We start from the raw sequence: 19871 nt of genomic DNA on the forward strand, positions 1-19871 counted from the left end.
TCTGCATATGAGAAGCAGCCTGTTACTGCCTTGACGCACAAACTGTGGAGAAAATGCCCTGACAAAGGGAGAAAACACTCTCATGGTGTTTCAGCTTCTTGCAGAGAGCATTGCCCCCAGCCTTTCTGTGTGCTGCTGACAGTGAAGGAGTTGTTCATTGTGCTTCTCATTTCCGTGTCACATCTAATGACTGTGTTTCATAAGGAAAATGATCTTGTTCTTGAATGTCTGTCCTGAGTTGGTTTTGACAGAAATGCCTAGAGCATCATTATAGGTTTGGTGCAGCAGAACCATGGGCTTTTATCTGAAAAGTTTGGGCCCTGTAGGCAAAGCTGGGGGTTTCATTGCATGGTTTAGGCTACGTCTGCATTAATCAGTGGGGTGGTGTAAAGGGAGCAGAGTATAAAACACCTCTGTGTTGATGTTGAGGACCCAGTGCTGACCTTTCCCTGCTTTTTGGAGAGTTTTATTTCCCACTTGCTAATGTCTGCTCCTTTGGACAGAGTGCCAAGGAGTAGCAGTTCGAGCACATCTGGTTTAATCTTGCCCAAAAGGAATTGAAGTAATATGCTCCAAGGCAGCTCTGTCATACCAACCAAGGAGCAGCAAAGTGGGGATGATCAGTGAATTTGCTTCAAAATCACATTTCTAATCTGAACTAAAGCTTTAATATAGAAACTGCCCTCAGGCTTTCGAAATCATTATTCTTTTTGGTTTGGGACACAGAGTGATGACAGAAGCAATGTGTTTTAAAAATGTCTTTTTGGATTACTGAGGCCCTTTCCTTCTGTAATACATTGGATGATATTCGGCCTCTAGACACTGCTTTGTTTTCTCCTAAAACTCTGAAAAGTTAGTATGAGAAGAAAATCTGCACAACTCCACTCTGCCACGTTCATAAACTATATCTCTTGCTTTTTAAGTTTAGGAATGAGACAAAAACAAAGGGAGATATCGTTAAAAAATAAATATTAAAAAAGGCAGAATTACTGGCCTGTGGAGTGTCTCTGTCCTTAGAATTAGCATATGTGTCAGGATAGGTAAAATAAAATATTTCTTCCTCAGGGCCTTAAAAATGAAGAAAGGTAGTGGAGCACTAGGAGGAAATAACAATTAATTCCAGTGTGTTTGTGCTAGACTAAAACAGGGTGATTTCTGTTAGAATTCCTCTGAAACAAAAAGCTAATGTAGCCTTTTCTCCAGCTATAAAGCTGTTGAGGTTCCAGCTTCTGACAGTAAATGATTTGGGGGGCAAGAGGGTTCTCTAGCAGAAAAGGTCCTTTTTTTAAGATGTAGGGAAAGGATGCATTTATTCTGAAGTTCCATATTAAAAATAATTTTAAAAGAAATTTATGCATCTACCGGATTGTAAATTTCAGTATTTAATTTCTAGCTTATTTCGTCTTGGCAAATAGTTTAATCACTTCAAATTTCCAATTCTAACCTTATAAACAATGTTCTCCTTCCTCTCCTTCCTTCTTTCCTTCCAAATATTGGTAGACACGGATAACTGAGATCTGTAAATCTGGAAATCAACTGCAGTATTGTTCCACTTCTTTTCTGGCCTGTGGGGAGGGTACTGGGGTGCTGCTATTGCAGAAAAGTTGACCATTCCTTCAAAACTCTTGTCACATTAATGTCACCCCTTTCTCAGACTTCAACAGTTAACCCTGCACTCTCCAGGGCTAAATAAAGTAGCTTTTGTAGCTGTTAATCTTTTACACCCCCTGTGCTCTGCAAATCTGATGGAATAATCAATATTTACACACTGAGCAGTTTAAGGGTGCCATTGCTAATACTGAAGTCGCAGCTGTAATTTGACAGCTAAGGACTAAGTAATTGTGTTGTAACAATACTGGAAGCAGTCTGGGTTGTTACCAAGTACTGTAGAACACATTCAAATTCTTTAAACAGCAATCTACATGCAAATTTTGCCTCTGAACTAAACCTTTCATCAAAGAATTTAGGACATTTTAAAAAGTTGCAGCTACGTTTCTTATTTTCCTTGTTTCATGTTGATTAAGTTGCAGCACCTCAAATTAAGTTGGAAAATACAGTCTCAAGTAATGACCACCATGGTTAATCTGGCTCCTTGTCAAAGACATAGGAGTAATATTCCAATTTCAATAAGGCCTCATAAAAATATAAATGTGAAAATACCACCTTATTTTCCAATTATACAAGTCCCAAAGCATATATCTCTACATTTATAGCTGTGTTTTTCATATTTATTCTTTTTACAACACTGAATATTTTCCGTGTGATTAAGGCTCGGAATTTTTATTTTGTAGCATTTTTATTAGGTACTTAATAAAGCTTTTGGTCTATGTAATGAGTATTTTTAAAGTAAACTGTGGCTTTATTAAATGCCTAGTGGCAAATGTTTAGTAATAAAACCAAATTTTTATCTCTTTTCTTTTCTGATCTACATTTTAATTCATTACAAACTTATAAAGAATTTAAGTTGGTAAAAATTTGGTTTTAGTTCTGTTTAAAGGAAGATAAAATACCAGGATCATGAGGAGTTTGATGTAACTGCAAGTGTGAGGGTTAAGCCAAAGAGAAAGTCAATTTTCATTCAAAAGGCTTTTGAAGTTCTAGGTCAGTAATTAACATGGAGGAACTGTACCTAGATTAAAGGAGTGAAAAGGTAATAAATGATCAAGCTTCATCAGACAATTTAATAATAAAATAGGCAGCAGGTAAAAAAACCCCAACAAACCCAAAATGCCAAATAACAGCAATAACAAACAAGCACAAAAACCTGACCAACCTTACAGAAAAAACCCACAACCCAAAATGACAACAACAAAAACTTTCAGCTGCATCTTGGGCGCCAGCAGTGGCAATTCCCTCCCTGTTTAATTGCTGTTGGCATCTGGGTTCGATCCAGTGCTTTGCATGGACTGGGATAAAGGAACCATCTTCAAGGTGAATGGGATTTTATGACAGTGAAGTGGAAAGGTTTGTGTGGCCAGATGGACCCTGGATAATTTAGCTGAGAGAAAGGCAATTTATCCTAGTACAGATTTGACACTGTGGGATCTGCAGGTCCTCCCAAGGGGCAGAAATGATTTAGGTATGATTTGTTAAAATAGCCTACTTTGTAGTTCTGTCAAAATTACTACAAAGGGAGGAAAAAACCCCTGGTACTAACATGCAAAAGTTTCACTTTTCTGCCAAAAAAGTTACATCTTTGCTAAGTAAAGAAATCTGTTTTCAAAGGAATGTTGAAGAATAGAAAAAGCTTTTTAGAACAGCTAAATCCTAGTTTTTGAAGTCAATCTTGAGTTATAAACAAGTGAATTTGAGCTTGTTAAGATATCATCTGCTACTCCTGGAATTACTGGGCTCCTGGATCTTGCCCCAAGTGCCCCACTGTAATTAGGAAGTAGCTTAGTGTTCATCAAGGGTTCTCCAATGCTGCTGTGCAGTAACAAGGTACCTTGATTACTGCAGAGTATCTGAAGTGTTGCAGGTTCATACCTGACTTATTCCAGTGTTGTTCATTCATTGTTCCTCAAAAATCCTTGAGTCATTTTGGGTATTGTGTCTTACCTCAGTTCAAGAATATTTCAAATCATCTTGTACCTTTCTGCAATTAATGCATTTCATCATGGGAACCCACACTTCTCTTCTTTGATTCTGCCAGGAGTTATTTTCAAGACTATTTACAGGTTAATTAACCTGTTTGCATGTTAGTTAGTCTGTAGAATGTGATATTAATTCATGAACACTCTGGAGGTGGTCAGATGGTATGGTGTCATTACCACTCTCATTCAGCTGAGGTTCAGTTTTATTCTGCCTCTCCCTCCTCTATCTTTGTAAATGCTGCAGGTGCAGTTCTGGGAGTAGGTAGAAGGAGTCTGTGCAACTTCTGTGTTGCAGACTCTCACTAATGATTCTAATAAAGCAAGAGTCAAAGCCTTAGTATTTGTTAGTCTTTTATAAGATTGTAAAATAACAACAGAGATAATTTCAGCATGTCTGGCAGAGCTGTTTCTATTCCTTGAGTGAGCCTCTCAAGAAGTCATACAGGACTGAATGAATGTCGAAGTTTGTTTCATTGCAAAACTGAAAATGAATTTGTGTGCAAAGAAGTTTTACATCTTAATTTACAGCTTTGTCTTTAAATTTACATTGAGATCTTTTGGTTCTATCCAGAGGGGAGTCTTGCTTGTTCTTACGGAAATTGTTCTGAAAACACAAATCCTACAGCAGTGCTATTCATTTTTCGAGGCTTGATGTCCAGCTTTTGGACAAGCTGGGTTAGTTTAAACTGTATGGCTTATTGAACAGGATATTCTTTAATTTTCTTTATTGAGAATCAGGTAATACATGCCATTGCATTGTTATATTGTTGAATATGATACTGTCATGCTTTTATTTATTGACTGTAAGTCAGGCGTGAGTGATTTAAATCTGCAATGTAGTAGGTGATGTGTGCATTTGCAGAAAGCAAGATAGGAAATATTAATTTCTGAAGCTGCAATAAAGTGATGAAGATTTTTTGTTTTAAATAATTTGTTTTGCATATTTTAGGAATGTAATTTAATGTGCACATATTAAGAACAAATTCACAGTTCTTTGGGTACTTTGCAGTTCTATTGGTGATGCTTAGGCTGAAGTGGCCACAGTCTAATTAAATATATAAATATTTGTGTATGCACACACATTGTTTGGATTGTGCATTACTGTCACATTATAAAGCACTATGCCCATTTTAATTCAATGATTTCCAACTTTCTTGGCTGCCAAGAGGCTGTTTGACAAATCTTTAGGAAAAGGGCTGTAAATATGTCATTACAGAACAAATCACAGGCTCTCACACCCTCAAGGCTTCAGCTGAAATGAGCAAGCACTTTTAAGATGGCTCTTTGTAAAATAAATGCATCTATAACAGTTAAATATAACAACTGTGATTACTTGAAGGTTACAAAAGAGTACTTTGTTTTAATTTCCCTATGACATGAACACTTAAACAGTTTCAGAAAGATAAGAAAAAACGTGCTACTGAAGATTTTTCTTTCTATTTAAGTATTCTAGTGGCAGATGCTGAAGCCAGAATTGGAGATGCTCTGAAAGTTAAAAAGCAGAGCTTCTCCAGTGTAAGCCAAAGAGATATGTCCCTTAGGTAGAACTGTAAGAGTCAGTTCTCCTCCATATGGTGGGCGCAGAAAGGTGCTCAACTGCTTGGTAGAGAAATGAAAATCAAGAGGTAGCAGTTTGTTTACACCTTCTTAATTTCTTTTTGTGTGTGTATTTCTGTAATTCAGATGTATGTACAAAGCTCATATAAATATAAATAAGGATAAAAACTTGTATATCATAACATAAACAGTAAATGTGCTATTGCAAGGTTTTTCCTCAAGAGGAAGGTGCAGTTATTAACTTGTGTTTAAAGGAACAACTTTTCTTCTTCAACATTTACAATTTTAGCACTACATGTGCATAGACTTTGAATCCATCCTTAGTTTTGTGTGCAAAATTCTAAATGCTGTGAAGTATGGATTTGTGGATCTTCAGGTGTTTAACACACTTGGTATAAGAGTGCTTTCAAAAATAGATTGTTTGCTTCAGTTCTGTGTCTGAATACTTAAAGCTAAAACTAATGCTTCGTTTTACCCAACCCCTGCTACCTCCAATAAATGAAAAGTAAGTTATTCCACATTTTCACTATACATAATTTGAGCAGGATACTTCTATCTAAAGGTGATGTTTCATTACTCTTGAGAAGAAGTTGAAATAGGACACATGGCTGTTTTCTTTGTGAGGACATCAGGTACCAAAAAAAGCACAATTACTGTATTATTTTGATTAAAAAGAAATCTATGTGTAAGAGCCTGTATTTCTAGGTTGGAAAAGTTGCTGATTGTGTTAATTTTGTTGCAGCTTTACTTTTGGAAGCTCAGTCAACACCGTTTCAAATAACTCCTTCAACCATGGCAAATATTGTGAAAGGCCTGTATACACTACGACCAGGTAAAAAGGAAAAATGTTTGTATTGATCTCATCTTGTGATTGTCATTTGTTTGCCAAAATGTGTCTACTCTCTAATGGATGCGCTGTTAATAGTCAAAGTGTGTTGTGTTTTGTGCATCCTAATGCTCAGTTCTACCCTGGTTCTTGTTGCCCATCTTGTTGGTGACCTGGGCAAGGTACCATGTAAATACCAAATACATTTTAAAAAAAAAGCCAGCCCTCTCTTCTGGAGACAAAGGGAAGATCCATTCCTTCTCTATAGAAATAAAGAAAGAAGGATATTAATGGGTCAGTCAGGGCAGAAATTTAGAAGTATGGAAATGGTGAAAGTTGTGTTAAGAGTCACTCTTCAAACAGCCAGGTCTTCAGCATGAGTTGCATGCCGAAGTTTCTTCTATGAAGCCATTTTTTTTGGTATTATCTCTAATTTAACTCATGAACACATCGTGACATCTTATGCAAACAACAGTTATATTGAAAGGAAAATGGTATTGCAGATTTTAATCAATTTTGGATGAGACTCTTTGGAGATTCCCTAAGTTTTGGAGAACTGAGGAGAGCCTTACTCTGTATTTGAGAAGTTTTTAGAAACAGGAAGTGTTCAAAATATCCATAAATAAGTGGTCCCTGTTTCCCTTGCTTTTACAGTACTGACAGTTTCTTACTTTGGCATGACTGAGAGAAGGATTGTGCCTGAGCTTCAGTCTATTTTTGCTTTGCAGTCCCCATTTATGGCAATAGAAATGAGGATGGGAATCCTTTACAAAAAGCTTTGGTGCAATATTTAGCATGTGTACAAACCAGGACTCTCTATTCACAAAATACACTTTCTGTAAGCAAAGATTATTTTTACATCAGCAAAATTAACATACTTCCATCAATTTTAAGACAATTCTAATTTCAGTTTTAGAAAGTGTTCAGGACCAAAGATAGAAGGGTGCATACATAAGTATAAAAGTGTTACTCTTTTGAAAGCAATTCAGGGTGGTTGTTCTTTGACCACACTTCATATTGTAGGTGACGGACTTGTGATTTCGCAGTTTTCCATTTCAGATGATCCCTGTCCTGCTGTTCACAGCACAGCAGACACTGGTATGGATTGGTATCATGGGCCTAACCAGATTCTGAGTAGTTGAAGAGCCCAGGATAGACTTCTTGGTGTAAAAGGCTGTTCTTTGGTGATCCTAGTTCTTGAGGATGAATTCTGAAACAGTCAGAGCAAGGGTTCCTCTGAGGCAGTGCTGCTCTCTTTCTCTGTGGGATTGCTCCATTGGATGTATCATGGGACTGGTGAGCAGATAACTGGGAGGTAAAGCAGAAAGTGGGGCCAGTGGAAGGTTTAGAGCAGCCTGTGAAGTGTCTGCAGTGCAAAGAGCAAAAGGAGAAGCGAAGCAGACGTGGCTGGCAGCCAGGGGCTTCCCCTTCTCTTTCTGTTCCTTTGTCTTCTCTTCAGGTTGAAGGTATCCAACAGCTGTCAGACTTCAAATGTTTCCAGAGAAGAATCTCTTTTAGTTCTAGCTCGGTACTGGGGCCAGTCCTTTTTAAAACCTCTATCAGTGATCTGGATGAGAGGTTTGAGTGTTGGTTTACAGGACAGTGGGAATTGTATAAAAATTTGTGATGTTCCTCAGTGAATTTTAAAGCATCCCTTTTTTCTAAGCAAAGATCAAATTTAAGGTAACTCCTACAGCCTGTGGAAGGTCTGGCTGCAGAAATAGTTGAGGGCTATTTATTTTTCTCAGAACTTGCTATACAGTTGCTGTAAACCCAGTTTTCCTCGTGTGCTTAAAGCCTTGAAGCCTTAAATTGTCTTGCTCCTGTAAAACAATGTAGAGAATGAAATCAGTGTAGAGAAATGAAATCACATTTCTGTCCTGAAGCTGAACTAGTACAGGTTAGAATTACATTATAAACATTAAAAAAGTGCTTGTCTGAGCTTTGGAAGATCAGTGAGAGAAATGCATGAATTCCTTTGAAATGGGGATGGAGCAGTAGGGTTGTATAGTGATACTACTGTGCTTTTTAGAAGAAAGGCCGAGGGAAGAGAAGGGTACATTTTGGGGATAAATTTCTTGGAGTAAGGTCTTAAAATCATTATCTAATTATCCAAGTGGGTTTGCTGATCATCAGTTGTCTGTCCTTTAGAGTGTCCAAAGGTCCTGTGAGATGCAGCAGGAACTGAATTTCAATTTGATGATGAGGTTTAGAAAAATAGTAGTTCTTTTATCTGCATGTAAACATTTGATTTCAACAGTCCCATTATTTGTTCTGCTTTAAGGCATGGTTTCTGTGGATTTTGGAGTTTTTCTTTTTTTCTTTTTTATTTTAATTCAAGATCCTAATATGTATTCAAAATAAAGTTACATTTGTCAAACAGTAAAATTTTCACAAAATATCTCTTCCGTGTATTTTGTTATTGCTTTCTCTGTTCTTACAGAATGGGTACAGATGGCACCAGCTTTATTTTCTAAATTCATCCCAAATATTCTACCCCCTGCTGTGGAATCTGAGCTTCAGGAATATGCTGCTCAAGACCAGAAACTTCAAAGAGAGCTTATTCAGAATGGATTTACTAGGTAATAATTATTAATTTTCAGGAGTGATTATGCAGGACAGTGCTGAAATGGTAAAAATGGATACACCTAAAAATATTGAAGTAATAATTTAAGAGTTAATAAAGAAAACCTTCACAATTCAGTATCTGAAATATGGCCTTATTTTCAATGTCTTTTGAGCACTAACAACCCTGCAGATGGTACCAAAAAAGTAGATGATTGGGAGGCTTGAAATTTTTTTATCAGATTGCTTGCCATTCATGCATTCCTGTGTTTTGGTTGTGTTTCTATTGCATGATCATGCTCCTGTTCAACCTTTACTTTGGCTGTTTATTTTCTATAAGCTCTCTTTTATTCGTAGTGCTTCTGAAAATGTCGGTGTTCTCCTTACTTCACTTTCAGCGTTATTTATACAGTCAAGGTGTTTATTTTAAACAGGCATTTCCCATCTGAGTATTGAATTGGGGAGGGGGAAAAGGGAGAAGAACAAACAGTAAAAGACACAGCAGAAACTGTTCATACTGTAAATTGTTCCCTCTGGGAAGTGCCTGTTGCTCTGTGCTGTTCTATTTTTCTGCCCAGACAAAGGCACAGCACTTTCCACCATTTCTGCAGTAGTTTGACAATCTACTAAGATCAGGCTGGGAAGCCTCGTGCTCTACTCCCAGGAGGTTCATTTCTTCCTAAAGAGAAAACATCTTCATCTTTCAAGTTACCTGTGCAATGCTGAGAGTCTGGCCCTGTAGTTTGAACACCCAGTAGATGTGGGTATGTTTAGTGGTGGGTATATGCCTGCATTTCATACCCCATGCCTTTCCTCAAAGGTCACGTCTCTCTTCAAAGCTTGTTAAATTATTGAGCTTCAGAGCTCTACTATTGACCCAAATGCAAATGACGTGGTGCAGACTCTTTCCTTGTAAGGCTGTCTGTTGAGGAAAATAATTTTTTGAGAGATAAGCATAAAAATAAAACCATAATACCCTGGGCTGAGAAAAGCAGTGCATTTGGCCCAAGAAATAGGAGTGTGAGACTTTGTAACCAAGTAGGCATTTAATGCTGACAAAAGACTGTAATGTACAGAACAAAACAAAAAAGGGAACAATTTGGTGTTGTCAAACTTTCAGTCTTACTGATTCTGTAGGTGGCTGATAATAGTTCTGCTTACAAGTGCATTCCATCAGTTTCACACTGCTTAGAGAACTAAACGTGGCATTTCAAGTAGTAAGTCTATATCCACAAAACCAAACTGGTTTTTCAAACCAAACTGGTTTGAAAAATGTTTTTCTTTAGTTACCTGAAAATGAGAGAGACTTGGCTCTTGAAGTTCTTTGGGTGGTTTATAAAACTGTGTGAAAAAACTCTTAATCTGTCAGTCTGAAAAGATGCTCCTGAATCTTACAGACTCTCAGCAAGTCTGAGGTGACAACACTTGCTCTTTAAGCAGATTTTAGCACTTAATGGTGTTGATAAGCTGCTGTTGTTCAGCTAGAAGCTGATGTGCCATTACTGCTGCTGAATACTCCTCACTGTGCTGTGTTCCTCATGGTTATTGCTCTCAATCTTACTAATTCCGTAGGTGGCTGATAATAGCTCTGCTTACAAGTGCATTTCACCAGTTGCACACTCCTTAGAGAACTAAACGTGACATTTCAAATAATAACAGTCTATATCCACAAAACCAAACTGGTTTTGAAAAATTTTCTTTAGTTACCTGAAAATGAGAGAGACTTGGCTGTGAAGTTCTTTTGGTTGGGGTTGATAGGGACCTTTAAAGGTCCAACCTCCGTGTGAAGAGCAGGGACATCTTTAACAGAGGTTTTCATGAAAATACCTTTCTTTGCCTTCTCTCCCAGAGGTGACCAGTCACGCAAGAGAGCTGGAGAAGAGTTAACTTACAGTAAGTATGGATCCAACCCTGCCCTCCAGTGTGCTCCAGCCCCTCACAGCTTGGGCATACAGGTTGTGGTGGGCTTCTGGGTTCTCAGGGTCGTGGGGTGTCAGAGGTTGCATCTCTGCATGTAACAGCTGTCTGCAATGTAACCTTTACCATGCCAAGAAATGGTACAAACTGCTTGGATGTAGAGCCATTGGGGAATGGTATCTGTTCTGGTACTGCTGTTAATTTCTGCTCATTTTATGGCCCTCTTTCCACCAAGTTTCCTCTTGTGCTTTCAGCTGACTATGTTCACTTTATTCCCCACCGTAAAATGTCATACAGTTTTAAGATGAACTCTTACTATAGGCTGAAATGAGTGAATGGGCATTTTTGTGGTGTATCAGCTTCTGTTTACACTGTTAATGTTTCACAGACACTGCTGTGTTTTGGGGGAAGGGTGGCGAGGGACATAATGTGGAATTTTAATATGAGAGAATTTCTTTACTTTTTATATCATTTCAGATGGCTCATCAGCTTGTGCAAGCTCCAGGGGATACAGATAGTGAATATACTCGATCAGCTTCTATTCCTAGCCAGAACAGACACTGGAGGAGCACAGGTGGTATCTGGAGCCTCCTTTGGCAACTGCTGATACTCAAGCTCTGACACGAACTATGCCTCGAAGAGTTTTGGACTTTCTTCTTTATATATTAAAATGTCAGTTGCTGCTACAGTTGGGATGACTTTGAAAGACACAATTCCTTGGTCTGGCCTATCAACAAGCTCTTGTTCTGCAGCCTTTGTGAGGAATGCACCTTGAAAAACAATCCTTTCGAAGTGGAAATGGGCAGCCGAAATCAGCAGCTTCCAGAAGCATTAGAATGGAAGAATCCTTTTTGCACTCTTTTCTTAATGTTAAGGACATTCTTAAAACTAGTTAACACGTCAGTGTATTAGATTTTAAACTTCAAGTTATTTTCTGGAGCTTCTACTTAAATAATAAGAATAAAGTTTCATTATTTTGCAGTATTTGTTTGTTAGTTTAAAACCTGTCACCTTTTAAGAGTTGGTCCCATATAAATGTATCTTCTGTCAGGGAGTTTTGAATTCCAGATTTTTCTTTTAGCTCTTTTTTTTGTTACTTGGTATTTTGAAATCTGTTTTCCTATGTGTTTGTACTCTGTGCCTTCAGCTTGTGCACTTTGCGACTTTACAGACCATATTTTGTTACTGCAAAATGTGTTCTTGAGGAAAAACTTGATGTGAACAAACATGCTGCAAAGTTGCACTTTTCTCTTGCATTAGTGGGAAGTGAATATAAGGAGGAAGGAAGAAAAGTTGAACCTGTCACCATCACTAATAGTGACTTGGAAGTTGTCCCCATTTATTTTTCACATGTATTAGTGTTTAATGCAGGGACCAACTCTTGTAGAATCCCCCTTGCTGACTTTTCATTGGCCTCAGGAGTTTGACTGGATCATCCTTGTCCCTTCCAACTCAGACTGTTCTGTGATTCTATGATTCCATAATTGCAGTAGACGGAGATGAAAATTCCAGACTGAACAAAATACCAAGATGTGATTTATGTTGTGCTCTGTAGAAACATTGTGGGCAGAACTCTCCAGTCTGGTAGGTCACCAAAGTGCATCTCCATCAGGACAAGATTTGCACTGGGCTGAACAATGGTACCTGTCCAACATCACCTTGTGGCTCCTGTGCCATTTCTCCTGGTGGGGGGGATGTGATGGGGCTGTGACAGTGGATGTAGTCAGAATCAGGGATCTGAGGAGTGGTGTAGCGTGTTCATGTGCCCATCTGCCTCCTGCCTCCAGTCTTGTGTACTGGAGATCCAGCTGAGCCCAGTTCCAGGGGATCTGGGCCTAGGGGCTAAGTCTGCTCATTGTGATGTGGATTTTAATCAGCAGTATGGCTAATGCAGCTCTTTCATGAGGGGAGAAACATACTTGAAAAAGCAGTTTGATTACAGGGTTTGGGTTTTTTTCATTCCTATGGATTTTTTTTTATCACCTTTAGTTACGAAGAGAAATAGGTTGGTAATATAAAAAGTCTTTCTGAAGTGAAATAAAAGTTTGTTCAGTTTTTTCTGGCACAACGCTTATGCCTGTTTCAAAAAACAACACAAAATACCAACACAACTCCTTTCATGCTTGTATGGGTTCATTACACAATGCAAGAAAAAAAGAAAAAAAATAGATGCGGCAGGGACAAAGTTTCTTTTTGTTTTGTATCCAGGCTTTATGTCAGTGAATTGAATTCCGTCAGTGTCTCATCAGCCACTTTGGCAATGTGGTTTGGTTGGAGGGTGGAGGAGGAAGAATGAGTTTGACACTGCTGGGATTGACAGATTCAAATATGATTTCCCTGTGTGTTTCTTGGCATATTTGCAAAGCCTGTTTAATTTTGAGGAAGTGTTTCTTTTAAAATGAAAACCTAATGCTTCAGTGTTTTGTGTTCAATGTGGAACAATGCCAGCAGTCTGAACTCATCCCCAGTAGTGTAAACCAAGCCACTCTGAGTAGGGGTTTTCAGGTGTTGGTAGTATCTGCTTCGACCTTGCTACCAGGTACTTAAAATGGAGCAGAATTAGATAAAATCAGGGGGTTTGAAAATTTTGTTGAAGTGTGCTGTGGAGAAGTTAATGAAGGCTAATAAGGAACAAAAACAATTTGCCAGCTTCCAGGTTTTTAAAGTTTTGGCTTTAAACAAAGATAAAACCTCTGATAGTGTCCTTAGCTTTAAAAATCACTGTCTGCTGAAATGGCAATATTCTTGAGTTAAGAATAGATGCATTAACCTAATTTGGTTAAAGTTTGTTTACAACTTTTATTACCATCCTAGTTCACACAGTACAGTAACCAAGCTCTGTCATCTTTGTCAAGGGATCAGTTTTTCTCTGTTCTTAAAGTAGTTTTACTGGTTCAGGTTTGTAAGTAACATGTAGTGCTTTTGCTTCATGTCTGAGGCAAGGGTTTAACATTCATTTTCCATTGCATTATGTTTGGGACACAAACTTCTAGAGTGACAATTCCATCAAAGGTAAAGCATTCCTGTCAGTGTGGTCCACTGTGTATGCACTGAGTAGGGCTTGGATGCTTCTAGTCCTGTGTAGCACTGTCACCACTGGCCCCATGCCTGAGAAATCTGTTTGTTAAGCACTGTATTATGTTGTAAATTTGGCATTACAATTCCTGTATGTTTTGGCATTATTTACATAATGCTGAAATGTTGTTTATCTGTTGAAGACATTATCATTGTGACTTAGCATGGAACAGAATACAGGATACTATACTAAATTATTTTGTTTCTCTGTAAACTTGCATTTTACTTACAGTCAAACTAACACAGCCGACTTGAGCATTGGTACTGTAAAGCCACAATTACCAACAGCATGATCCTAACTTCAGTATTTAATTTAACCAAATAACTTGTGGTGAATCTGTTGCATCTGTAGCTTACTCTGTTAAGCAGTAAAGTTGGTTATACAATGGGTGTCCTCTTTATGTTGCACTGGTTCTATAGCCAAGCTTGCTACATTAAAATATTTTTAGATTAATTTCATTTCTTTATTTGAGAAGTTGAACTATTTAAATTCCACATGCTGACTAATGGTCAGCAGTTGTTGATGCATGGTTCAGATGGTCTTTGGCACAAATGGTGGGGTGGGGGGCCTAACCAGATAAGTACCCAACTCTTCTTCAGCTGCATCTCCTTCCTGCAGTTGTTGGGGAAATGTTTACAGTTTAATGCATTGAAGAAGAAGTTTTTGACTCCTGCAATTTGATAGAAATACCATCAGCCAGACTCATCCCTTTTAATTTGTCCCTGACATGATTATTTACTTTCTAAAAACTAAGAAAACCAAACAAACCCCCAAGAACTACAAAGGCATGTTTTAAGTGACTGAAAAATGTTTTTCATGTACACTGTGACAACCCCAGTGAAAGGAGTATTCTGTAGAACTATGGAATAAAAAAAACAACCACTTGAATTTGACTCCTGTCATCAAGCCAGCTCCAGCAGAGAGAAAACAAAGAGTTTTGTTTTGTTTTGGTTTTGATTTTTTGTGTGCTGCATTGACATGCACAAGGTATCCAGAGGGCACTTAGTTCAGCTCCCAGTGTGGGTCTTTAGGATCAGTTGACTGCAACCATCCTGGATTCCATCTGGCATAAACAATTATCTTTTTGGTAGCTTACAAACTTCAGGTATTGGTAGCCATGGCAGGGGTGAAGCAGGGGTGGGTGTACTCTGGCAGGTGTCATTCCAGTAATTACAGGTTATGGGAATTTGTCCCAGGGGATTTAGCACAAATTAGTGTGATACTGGCCCAACAAGGTATTTTTATGCCTGTTAACAGAACAAGGCTGAAGAATCTAAGTTCCATCTTTGTAGCACTGAAACAGACTGGCTTTGAATGGGGACCAGAGTCACCTGTGAGGGGAAGTTGTCCCCTGTCTCTGTCAGGAGGGACAGAAAATCAGCATTACTTCATGAGCAAAACAAGACAAATTCGCTGATTTGGCCTCACTTGAAAACTTGACAAAGTGCTTTGTACTTGGCTAGAGAGAGTGAAGGAAGGGATTAAACCAATGTGTCTTGATCTAACTGGAGTGACTTGTTTAAGGGGATTCCAAAATTTCATAGGCAGTGAGTACTCAGAAATCCCTTCTGGCTGTCTCTCTGTCTCTGGAATGCTCCAGATACACTTGGTTAATGTTCTTCTTTCTGGGCTTCTGCTACTTGACCTAATTAGCACAGAACAGGAATGTTGACTAGCCTAATGATGACAACAGAACGGATTTAGTAATAGCACTTATTGCCTCATTAGTGTTGTTTTTCAATTAGTTGTTACTTAGGAAAAACTGTTCCAGTTCCTATGATGACCTGGGTCAGCACTGGATTCTATTAGAGAGCAGCAGGTAATTTGTTTGCTATTACTCGTGGTTTGCACCAGTTGCCATCTATCAGCAGCCTGTATGGGTTTGGACAGAGAACGGTTCATAAATTAATGTCTTAGGATGGTCGGTAGGTGCTGCCCTGTGGATGAGCTGCATTGCCAGGATGGGAGCCTCTACACAGTCACCATGGGAGAGCTGATGGAATGTAAACTCACCTCTCACCTCCACAGTCGCCTGTTCCTGTGGCAGGAGTGGCTGAGCGGTGACATACAACACGTTTGAAACAGGTCAGGGCTTGAAATCTAAGGATTATCTATTCCTGACTTAAATTCCCTGTATGGTCAATGTGAAACAGAAGATTTCTCCAGCAGGTACCACACCGCAGTAAATGGATGTACTCCCAGATTTCTGATTTGGGATCTCAGTTACTGGCCATGGGCTTCTGGTACTTGAACCCACCTCGTGGAAGGAGCTGGAAGCAGAACTTGGCAGGCAGGGCCAGTCCTACCTGTGCAAGAGCAGAAGGAAAACAGGCCTGTTTGGTTCTGTTTCTTAATTACTTTTGTATTAAGTCTTTATTGAGCAGGTACCTGCTGTTCCCAGTTGCTTAGACAGCCTGACTTGTTTAAGGTACACAGTTTGGATGTCTGTTGGAATGGATCAGAATTCCATCCAAGCTACAGAATAATAATTTCCCTTAAAATACAGAGATGCGTCGTAGCTGGTGATTATCTACTTTTTTTGGAAATAATCTCGTTATCCTATTTGTTCCTTCAGTTACAACTTCTGAATGCATATTCAAGTGAAATGTGCTTTCCAGTTACGGCTCTGATCTTCTGCACAGAATGCCATAGTTACAGATATGCAGGGAAGGGGCACCCACAGAGTAAAGTGAAATCCTGCTTTCATATTTCTGTCTCGTGTTTCCATCTGGGAATGTGACATGGAATGAAAAGCTGTATGCACTATCCTTCAGTTCATTCATGTTCTGGCATAATAATGTTTTATTCTTTCTTTTTAAAAAATTCCCAGCATTGATTTTGCCTGTTCTTACTAACTGCTGTATACCAAGCTAACCCTTCTTAGAGCTGTCTGTTAGAGTGCTGAGATGTCGTTTGTGAGTAATAGCAGCTCCTCCTTGTGAAAACAGAATTAGGATCACGTTTTCCCAGTGCATCACTTTGTAAGTCACTAATCAGATGTGGTCTGGAGCTCTCACCCCCTTGCTGAGTGAAATGAAGTCCTGTAGCTCTTTGTAGTCAAAGTTCTGCACTTCCCTGGCTGATGGTGCAGGAACGTCACATTTCACTGTTCACCTTCTTGTCGCCTTATTATTAACACAGCAATGGGCAGGACCCCAGTGCTGTGGTACTGTGGTGGTGACCTCTCTCTGTTGGGAGCACTGTCAATTCCTGCTCTGTAGCTTCCCAGTGGCAATTTCTTCATGTGGAAAAGCTTCTCCATTATAGGAATTGCAGGGCAGACCTAAGGGTCTGAACTCTCACATCACAGGTGACAAAAGTGCAAGTGGAAATTCGTCATGTCATGCTCTGACCCTGCTGATGAATTGGGGATTTCCTTGGGTGAAAGGAAACAAGAAAAATGTTTAGCATAATATTTAATCTACTCTATTTAGCAAAGAGTTTCTGCAAATCTGCTGCAAACTCTCTGAACTCGGACTCACAAGCTTATAACTTGCCAGGCCCTCTTATCAGCTTGCCAGCACAGCTGCTCATCTTGTGAGAATCTCCTGGCATCTGAAGGTCCAAACTGAGTGAAGGAGACTGAGCAGAGCAGTCCAGCAGCCTCAGCTGTTCTGGCTGAGGTTTCACATCCACAGTTGCTGCAGAAGGGGCTGTTTCATCTACAAGGCACTTTAATTCCTCATCATCACATTTGCTTTTCTGATTGTTACTTTAAAATAAGCCACAGGCTGTGATCTGCAAATGTCAGGAATCACCTTTGAGGCACGTTTAGCAAAGCCACTGTGCCCCTCCTGAGCTATATCATCTCTGGGCTCTTGTAAGAAATCAAAATCATGGTTTCCTGTTTCCGGATCCTGGGTGGGATGGGCATGGAGGGTCTGTGTTCAGCTGGGTGCACAGAGGTCCCTGAAGCGTGGGCCATGTGTGCTGCAGGAAAGTTTTAATTACAGGTGTAATGACTGTCTGTATGGCCCAGGGCGAAGCTTCAGGGATGGGAGGTGGTTTGCCTAATAAACAGGGAAACAAAAGATTGTCCTTTGCTCTGTATTTATACAAGTGAGTAGAAAATGGCTTTAAGCTGTAAGAGAGCAGGTTTAGATTAGACATTAGAAAGAAATTCTTTACTCAGAGGGTGGTAAAGCACTGGCACGGGGTGCCCAGAGAAGCTGTGGCTGCCCCACCCCTGGCAGTGTCCAAGGCCAGGTTGGACGGGGCTCTGAGCAACCTGGGACAGTGGAAGGTGTCCCTGCCCATGGCAGGGGGTGGCACTGGATGAGCTTTCAGGTCCCTTCCAACCCAAACAAGTCTGTGATTCTATGAAAAGACCACTCTCCCATGGGCTTTTGGGAAGAAAGGAGCAGAAAGCTGAATCAAGCTGGGCAAGCTACCAAACCAGTGCCCTGCCAGAGCAGCAGTGACTGCTCCTGGCTGGTTGAGTGCACTTTTCCACGTGTTCCAAAGTTTAGAGCTATGTGTTGATAAAAGTGTGCTGAGGAGAGCAGGACTACTCAGCCTGGGTGGGGGAGGTATGTGCTGGGGTGGGCAGGATGTCATTGTTTGTACAACCAAATGGTACTTGTGCTTCCTTTTAGCTGTTCCCAGGGTAGGACAAGCCACCCTTAAACTGATTCAGCTGCTTTGCAGCCAGTTGTTGGTTGTATATAAAGTATTGCAAGAGCTCTATTGATTTTTAAAAGCATAATACATTGATTTTTAAAACATAATACATTTGGAGCTAGTTCCTAGGGGAGCTAATTCAACTTTCTGCTGGTCTGCATCCTCAGAGTGACAGGTCAGGATTGCTTTAGTCTGATGAATTCTTCTTCTGTTGAATACAAACAAATGCTTTGGCCATTATTATATTCTGTTTGTGGGCTACATTCGAACAGGAAAAAACCCAACATGTCTGGCTGCTTTTAATTGAACCATGTGACTTATTTGATTTTTAGATCAGTCAAATTAAGGCTAATAAACTGAATTTAAAGCAAAAGAAGGATATTCATACAGAAGAAATAATTCTTCTCTTGGCTAGATAAATTTCAAACATTTGAGGCTTGGCTCTCAGTATTAATCTCTGAGAATTTTCAGAATCATAAAGAGCTAATAATAAAACTTCAGGGTCACGTTGGACATGACAACTCATGAGCAGAACGGGGGGAGCACTTCACCACTTGGAAGTTCTTATCTTTCACCACATACTGGGGCTGTGAAAAACTTGTGTGTGCCCCAACAGGCACAATTTCAGTATTTTTTAGCTTCTGCAGTGTGTCGGCTGAATTGTGTCTGAAACTTGTAGTTTTTCATGTGGTTGTCAAACATTGTCTCTATTTCAGAAATCCAGTGCCTGGAATCCTGGGTGATGCTGGACACTTTCAAATCCTCATCTTCCCCCCTAGCCCAGGGCAGAGTCTGGACTACTCAGTGTGTCTCTAAAAGCAGGTGCTTTGAGGAGAAAGGCTGGGACAGGACAAGACTGCTTAGTTAAGGAAGAGCAGCAATGCACGTAGGCGGTCTCTGTCCCTTTCTGAGGAGAAACATCATGACCTGAATTCCTCTGGGTTTAGTAATCCTGATCTGTGCTTCTGGCTGTCCAAACGTGCTCTGGAGAGCCTTTACACCATCTTAGAGCTGTCTGCATCCTTTCCCCTGCGTGTCCTTGAGTGCTGCTCTGGAGTGGGCCGTTCATCTGCTGCAGCTGGGTGAGGCTGCAGCTGTCAAGGCAACTTTAATCTCTCTCCTGTGTGGATGATGTACTGGCAATCCTTGAGCAATGTTGCATTTTAATTCCCCTTAACGGCTATTTGCAAAATGGATGAAAATATTGACAGCTTGATATTTCAAAACAGATTGAAATCTTAGGTACTTCTAATGTCAACATAATTGCTTTCTCGGGAATGGGGGAATTAATTTAAATATATTTAAATTTTCTACCAGCAATTCTAGTCTCTTATTCTCTAGGTGTTGCTGTGCTGTCAGTCAGGTTCTCCTGATTTGTAGGTTCCTACATTGTATGATTTTCTTTTGCTGTCACTTTTCATAGCCTACTTCAATATGTATGAAGTTGCAGATGTGTTCTCTCTGGTTTTATTCTCAAGTCATACAAACCTGTCACTTTTTCTGGCTTTCACTCTGACTCAGAGCTGTCAGTAAGGCTTATTACCACTTGGTGGAAAATTCCTGGAAGTCGAAGAGATAAAAACACCCAGCTTTAGTAATCTGCCTGATTGCTGAAAGACACTAAGAGCCACTCTTTGGGAACATCTGTGTGCTGAAGTTGGATGTGTCTGGCCAGCCAGCAGTGCCGGCCATTGCCTCAGTGTGTCAGGGGTTTGCT

General features: G+C 39.7%; 1 protein-coding gene across 2 annotated transcripts in view; it reads left to right on the forward strand.

Annotated features, from left to right (window-relative positions):
• The window catches only part of CACUL1 (CDK2 associated cullin domain 1), a 45194-nt gene extending 31202 nt beyond the window's left edge, over nucleotides 1-13992 (forward strand). For both annotated transcript variants that reach the window (XM_048310978.1, XM_048310977.1), the window contains 4 exons: nucleotides 5893-5982; nucleotides 8420-8558; nucleotides 10391-10434; nucleotides 10936-13992. In XM_048310978.1, coding sequence (XP_048166935.1) covers nucleotides 5893-5982; nucleotides 8420-8558; nucleotides 10391-10434; nucleotides 10936-10976 — 314 coding nt within the window. In that variant the 3' untranslated portion in view covers nucleotides 10977-13992. The remainder of the gene's footprint in view (nucleotides 1-5892; nucleotides 5983-8419; nucleotides 8559-10390; nucleotides 10435-10935) is intronic.
• Nucleotides 13993-19871: the final 5879 nt, after the last annotated feature.

The sequence above is a fragment of the Corvus hawaiiensis genome, chromosome 8 (assembly GCF_020740725.1).
Source record: "Corvus hawaiiensis isolate bCorHaw1 chromosome 8, bCorHaw1.pri.cur, whole genome shotgun sequence".
NCBI classification, from domain to species: domain Eukaryota; kingdom Metazoa; phylum Chordata; class Aves; order Passeriformes; family Corvidae; genus Corvus; species Corvus hawaiiensis.